Below are 7299 nucleotides of genomic sequence, written 5' to 3'. Positions count from 1 at the left end.
GGGAGTGGGTAGGGAGGGAGTGGGTAGGGAGGGAGTGGGTAGGGAGGCATGAGTGATAGAGACTGAGCGTGGGTCCTCTACAAGAGCTGTAAGCACTGAGCCATCTTTCCAGTCGAAGCCTCAGTGTTCTTGTCCTAGAAAGTACCAAGTGCAGAGCTGGTCCAGGATGAGTGTCACCTGGAAAGGTCCCAGGGGACATGCATTGCATCCATTGCGTAAACTGCTGGACTCCTAACTCTGTCAGACCAAATGAAAATTAAAACAAACAAAAAACCAAGCAAATAGATTGGGACATAAGTCAGAGATTTATGTCCGGATTTAGACATAAGAATGTAAATCCGTACTACACAGGAGAAGCTCCGAGAAGAATCATGAATTTTGCCATCTGTCATTGTGGCCTGGTGGATATGCGTCCTTAAAAAGTCCCAGCCATTTGGATGAGGCTAAGGAGGTGGCTCAGTCAGTGGTGTGATTGCCTTGTGTGACAAATGGTTTTAATTGTCGACTTGACACAATCTAGAATCACCTTGGAAGAAAGTTTCAGCGAGGAACTGTCCAGATCAGGTTGTTCTGTGGGTGTGTCTGTGGGAATTGGTTATGTTAACTGAAGTGGGAAGCACACCCACTGTGGGCAGCACCATTCCCTACACACAGGATCTAGATTGTATGAACAAGGGAGGAGACAGCGAGCAGAGCACCACCATGCATTCATGGATAGATTCTTTTGCTTCTTCAGGTTCTAGATACCTTGACTTCCCTGATGTCATAGACCTGGGATTGTGAACTAAACAATCCCTTTGTCCCTTAATTTTTTTTTTGGGGGGGGGTCAAGGTATTTTGTCACTGCAACAGGAAACAAACTAAGATAATACTCAGGCATGAATACTTAAGTGTGATCCCCAGAACTCATGTAAGAGATGGACATAATCAGTATATAAGCCTATAATCTCAGTGCTGGTGAGATGAAAAAAGATCACTGGGACTCGCTGGTCAGCCAGTCTAACTGAATCTTTGAGCTCCAGGCCAGTGAGAGATCCTGTCTCAAAAAAGAAAGTAGCCTGTGACTGAAGAAGACATCTGATGTCAACTTTGACCTACACACATACACACAGACACACACACACTCATACAAAGATACAGCTGAAGTCAAAATTGGTAAAAATGAGATTGTGTCTGCAATTTACGGTCTGTGTAATGACACCCCCCCCAAATGTAATGGGGCAGCCCATGTGAAACACAGAGAACTTCCTCACACTGCAGCGAAATGTTGCTAGGAGAAGTTGCTAAGAGAATCAAACTATTGTCTTAATCTTGCCATAGGGTATAACTCTCAATATTAAAACTCTGTGAATTTCTATCCTGATAACTTAGAAGGAAATCTATGCCCTGGAAGTATGTGTTTGGTCACTTGTGGCATGACAACCTCAGAGATCTCTGTGAAGAATGAGAATGATTTCTCAGGAAAGGGGATGTTAAAAACGCACCAGCTATTTCCAAGCCACAACAGCACTTCTAGTCCCCATAATTATGCATTGAATTGGCATAAGTATATTATTCATTGGTTGAGCATCTTCATAGCTTTCCCCGCACCACACAGGTACACAAATTAACAGGCCTGGTGGCCAGAGTCTATCATCCCAGCTCTTCAGAAGGCTACACAAGGAGTTCAAAAATTCAAGGCTGGCCTGAGCTAAAAACTGTGACCTTGCCTCAAATAACCAAAGGCTGAGCCTTTAGATCAGCAGTACAGCACCTGCCTAGAATCCCCCAATGTCTGAGTCACTGTTCTGTTGCTGAGAAGAGACACCGTGACCAAGGCAAGTCTTATAAAAGAAAGGACTTGACTGGGGACTTGCTTACTTTCAAAGCTTTGGTTCATTAGCATCATGGCAGGAAGCATGGCAGCAGGTAGGAGTGGGTCTGAAGAAGGGGCCGGGAGCTCTATTATGATTTTCAAGATGAGAGAGCAAGAGAGAGATAGAGATAGAGATAGAGATAGAGATAGAGATAGAGATAGAGATAGAGATAGAGATAGAGATAGAGATAGAGATAGATAGAGATAGAGAGATAGAGATAGATAGAGAGAGAGAGAGAGAGAGAGAGAGAGAGAGAGAGATAGAGAGAGATAGAGAGAGATAGAGAGAGAGAGAGAGAGAGAGAGAGAGAGAGAGAGAGAGAGAGAGAGACTGGCCCTGGCTTGGGCATTTGAAACCTCAAAGCCCATCCCTAATACACACTCCCTCCAACAAGGCCACACCTTAGGTGACTAAGCTTTCAAATACATGAGCCTAGAGGGAGCGATTCTTATTCAAACCTCATTCCACTCCCGGACCCCCATAGGCTTAGAGCCATATCATAATGCAAAAATGCATTCAGTCCAACTTCAGAAGTACCCATACCCATACAATCCCAACAAGAAATGTTCAAAAGTTCAAGTTCAAAGGTCTAGGCTTCATAAATAAATAGAAGTCTTTGTGTTATTATTCAGAAGCTGGTGGGTGAAGACAGTCTGGTGACAGGCTCCACCTGCTCCCTGTCAGCAGCTATCCCACAGCTCTGGCATTTCCAGCATCTTGAGGTCTCCAACACAACCCAGACTTTACCTTCACAGCTTCATGCAATGGCCTCTCCTGGCCTCCATGCAGGACACGTCTGCACATGCCTGACCTGACGTCAGCAGCTTTCCTTAGCTGCAGAGGAAGAGTCCATAACGGTTACTTATATCCTTGACTCTAAAACCAAAACCATGTGGCTCAAAGTGCCAAGTTGTGCTGCTTGCTGGGGCTGGAACATGGCCACCTCAGTCAGGTACATTTACATTGACTTTCTGTTATTGATGGTTCCCTTCTCTACTTAAGCTCTCCTTTGAATCTGTTTCACAAGTTGAAAGCTTAGCTGGGTGGGGTCTTGCCTGGAGGTCCCCTTTCCCTTTATTCTCTTTAGCTTCAGGCTTTCCTTCAAACACTGTGTCTCCCTGAGCACTGGACTTAACTCCATTACACTTCCTGCTGCTCCTTTCCCCTTCTATGTGTATATTTTGTATTTCTCTTTGTCCAGATTGCTCCTTTTCGTTGTTTATCTGCATAAGAGTGATTATTAGCCTGTGCAGTGGTTCTCAATGCCTTTAATCCCAGCACTCAGGAGGCAGAGGCAGGAGCCTTCTAAGTCTGAGGCCAGCCTGCCTGGTCTACAGAATGAGTTCTAGGACCCTGGTCTACAGAATGAGTTCTAGGACAGCCATGGCTACACAGAGAAACCTTGTCTCAATAAAATAGATAGATAGATAGATGATTGATAGATAGATAGATAGATAGTAATAACCACATGATACAGTCGATGCTAGACTGTCTTAACATCTCCTCTGCTAAAGCCATTATTAATTTAAAAACTCTTCAATTTCGTCTCAGGCAGATATTCAGGACAGATATTTGGGACAAGAGCAAAAAGACACCACATTCTTTGCCAAAATAACATAAGAAAGTTGTCTTAGTCAACAATGTTCTATTGCTGGTGAAGAGACACCATGATCATGGTAACTCTTGTAAAGGAAAGCATTTAACTGGGGCTGGCTTCCAGCACAGAGATTTTGTGCATTGTCATCAAGGCAGGGAGCACGGAGGAACACAGATAGATGTAGCCTAGAGAAGGAGCTGTTCTACTTGTGGATCTGCAAGAAAAGAAAAAGCCTCTGGGACTCAAAGCCCTTCCCTAATGACATACTTCCTTCGACAAGGCCACACCTACCCCATAAAGCCACACTTCCTAATCCTTCTAAGTAGTCCTGGATGTAGCATTCAAATAAACAAGGCAATGGGGGCAATTATTATTCAAACCACCATAAATGGTCTCTTCGTTATTTACTTTCCTCTGAAACTTCTTGAGCTGGCCCCCACAGTTCTAATTGCCCTCAGCATCGTCAGACGTTCCTACTAAGACGGCCCACTAAGCTCCCCTTCAAGCATTCAACTGCTTTTGTAAATCCAATGTCCCAAAGTCCACATTCCACCAACAAGTAGCTTGGTCAGCCCTGTCACAGCAATATCCTGCTTCCCAGTACCAACTTCTGTCTTAGTCACTGTTCTAAGGCTGTGAAGGCATGAGATGACTACAGCCACTGTTACTGGGGACTCACTCAAAGCTTCAGAGACTCCGTCCATTGTTATGCGAGGGCACACAGTAGCACACGCAGCATGGAGCAGTCGCTGAGAGCTGCATTCTGATCCACAAGAAAGAGGGGTAAAGCTGGCATGGGCATCTGAAACCTCCAATCCCGGCCCCGGAGACACAGATTCTTTACAGGGCCACATCTACTGACACTTTCAAAAAGTTCCACTCCTTAGTGACTAAGCAGTCAAATATATGAGCTTCTAGAAGCTACTTTTATTCAAACCACAATACCCAGTGAGAAGATGGAGCCTGGCTCAGTGGTAGAGCCCCTGCCTAGAATCCCCAGTGAGGGGCTGGGGGCGTGGCTCAGTGGTAGAGCACCTGTCTGACACCACAAATCTTTAGGTTTGATCCCAAACACTGAAAAAAATTTTAATTAATTAGATGCAAGAATTTCACCCCTTAGCATCATCCCTGTGCTTCCTATGTATCTCAGAGGACAATGGAGAACACCCTTTCACCAGAAAACTTAAAAAAATTATTAGCCAAATGACTGGTATCCACTTTGCCCGCTGAGAACTTCCAGTTTAATAGCAGAGAGGAAACTCTTCCGTGGGGCAATCACAGAAAGCTTCCCTGAGGAGGTGTAGTCTACAGTGAGACTTAAAGACTGTAGGAATTTGCTAAATTTTGTAGTTTGGATGTGAGAAGTCCCTATTCGCTCACACGTTTGAACAAATGATACTCAGCTGGGGGCACTGTTTTGAAGACGGTGGAGTCTTTTGGAGGTGGGGGGTCTAGATGAAGGAAGGCGATCACATGGGGCCTGGTCTTGAGGTTTATAGCTCTGTCCTCAGGTACTCAGAAATATTCATTAGGCTTAAACCAAAATGTTCCAAGTCCAGTTCATCTTCTCCACCAGGTAAGCATCCAAACAACTGGGACTGCTCGAGCCCCAGGAGCAACGCTTCTTGTTAAATGGGCCTCGGCAGCAGCTAGAGCTGGAATAAGATCACCTTGTTCCTCTTACTAGGTAGGACAAGGTGGACAGCTTAGTGTTTGCAGTTGAAATGGTGGGAGAGGACATCTAGGGAGCCCTAAGAATGAAGACTTCTGGAAAGGATGGTTGGAATTGTAGCAGCTGCTTCGTGACCATGAGATAAGCAAGACTAAGTTATGTGGTACACCAAGGAAATGTATCTCAAATCAAAACTCTGAGAGATGAAAGAAACTGGGTCCCTAACGGTGTCACTGGTTTTAATCTCTCTGTGCTTCTTAGTAGAACAATGCCATTTCTACTTTTACATAGTTCGCTTCAGTTACTCATGGCCATCCAGAGTCTTCTTGGGATGTCACTCAGCATTTGGGAAATGAACTGTGCTGAAACCCGCAAGCCTAATGCTGACATGAGCAGAGACAGCTATAATCTAGCTGCTGTTAGGAAGACTCCCTGGAACCAGGTTGAGCCCAGGTGAAGCAGAGAGACTTAATGACGGGGAGACAAGGTCCCTGTGGCAAACTGTAAAACTACGGACAAAGAAAAGACACAAAGACAGTAAGACAGGGATGATGGGCAGGTGGAAGTGGGGTGTATGATGAGAGAGTGTCTGAGTGGGGCTGGGGTGGAAGATTGGCACCTAGGGTTTAGTTCTGCATCTGGGTTTGTGGTGGGGACATCTAAAAATAAGAATCAGGGATTGAGGACAGGAAGACATTGAACTACTGTGTAAGACCAAGGAATAGACGTATCTGGGAGAAAAGACTCAGGCATTGTTGAGGCCCAGGAGACTCATGGGAACTGCAGTTCTGGGCCCAGAATTATTAGCGGGGTCACTGCAGCATTTCATGGTAAATTCTTTGTAAACCGAAGGTATTTGCCAGGGCACTGCAGAGGGTGAAGGTACTGGAATTCTAAATCAGAGTATTAGCTGGGAACTGTAAGTGTCTCATGGGATATGTAGTTTTGGGCCCAGAAGTAGGTTCTGATAGCTGCAGTACTGCGTGTTAAAAGATTATTAATTAGCCCAGTAACTGCAGGGACTTGTGGGAAATGTAGTTCTGTACCCAGAACACTGACGGATGACCTGCAAAGTTCCTTGAGAAATGTAGTTCGTAGTCCAGTCCTTGCTAGGGATCTGCAAGGCCTTCTGGGAAATGTAGTCTTGATTCCAGACTATTGGCAAGGGAGCCTTTTGGGAAAAGTATTATGAGCTCAGAGTATTAGTAGGGGAACTGTAACATCTTCTGAGAGTTGTAGTTTGAGGCTAACCACACTGCCCAGAGACTTGCAGAATCCCCCCAAGACAACGCAGTTCTGTACTCAGAGTACCAGCCCGAGAAAGGCAGGGGCTCCTGGGAAATGTAGTTCGAGGCTCGAGGACCAACTGTGTGGCCGGTTCGCCGGCCCCCAAATCTGCTCACCTGTCTCCCTGTGCGAGCTGCAGGCCCCCACGTTGGGGGAGATGAAAGGCTCCATCTCTGGCTGCATCCTGGAGAGGCGGGTCGGGGGAGGTCCAGGAAGATGGGGCGAGGTGCTCGTACTGGGCCACACACCCCAGCTCTTTCCCTGGACTCCTGCTTCTTGCTCTTTGAAACCACGAGGGACAAACACGGAACTGGAAGGCTGAGACCATAAGGACACACGCTTTCCCCTAACCTCTGGGACTCGGTGTGCGCCCCACATCCTGCTTTCCTGAATCTCTTCTTCCGTCCCCATCGCTTCCTGTCTCATGGCCTCTCTTTCTTCACCCCTCCTGAAGCATCCCTGTCCCCGGTTTTCCCAATTTTCTGTCTGCCTCCCTCTCAACCCCTTGTTCCAGTTGTCCTCCAGGTTTCTCCCATAAGTCTCTGCCCTCTCCCCCACCTCCCTGGTCTTTTTCTCCATCAGCCTCCCCAGTACCTCCCCAGGCCCCTGGATTGCCCTCTCCTCATTGCAGTCCTTCCTCAATCTTGTCACCCTCTCTGAGCCTTCCTACTTCCCGTTCCCCTTCTTCTAGGCCCATTCCTCAGTCTCTCTTCCATAGCTGCTTCTGCCTCCACCCCCGCCGCCCCGCCCTTCTCTCTTCCCCTCTCAGCCCACTTGCCCTCTGCTCAGCACCGGCTAGACTCCTGGAGACAAACAGAAATCGAGTTCTCTAGAGGGGGAGGGGACAGTAGGCAGGGTCTGGTTACCATGGTGCCGAAAGTGAGGGC

General features: G+C 46.8%; 1 protein-coding gene across 1 annotated transcript in view; it reads right to left on the bottom strand.

The window, feature by feature from the left end:
• CUNH19orf81 (chromosome unknown C19orf81 homolog) overlaps nt 1–6945 on the bottom strand; it is a 13386-nt gene extending 6441 nt beyond the window's left edge. The window contains exon 1 of the mRNA XM_028785812.1: nt 6529–6945. Coding sequence (XP_028641645.1) covers nt 6529–6838 — 310 coding nt within the window. The 5' untranslated portion in view covers nt 6839–6945. The remainder of the gene's footprint in view (nt 1–6528) is intronic.
• Nucleotides 6946–7299: the final 354 nt, after the last annotated feature.

This window comes from Grammomys surdaster, unplaced genomic scaffold, assembly GCF_004785775.1.
Source record: "Grammomys surdaster isolate TR1022 unplaced genomic scaffold, NIH_TR_1.0 125349, whole genome shotgun sequence".
NCBI classification, from domain to species: Eukaryota; Metazoa; Chordata; class Mammalia; order Rodentia; family Muridae; genus Grammomys; species Grammomys surdaster.
Note: the sequence above shows the minus strand (reverse complement) of the source record. Positions and strands in the feature narration are given on the sequence as shown.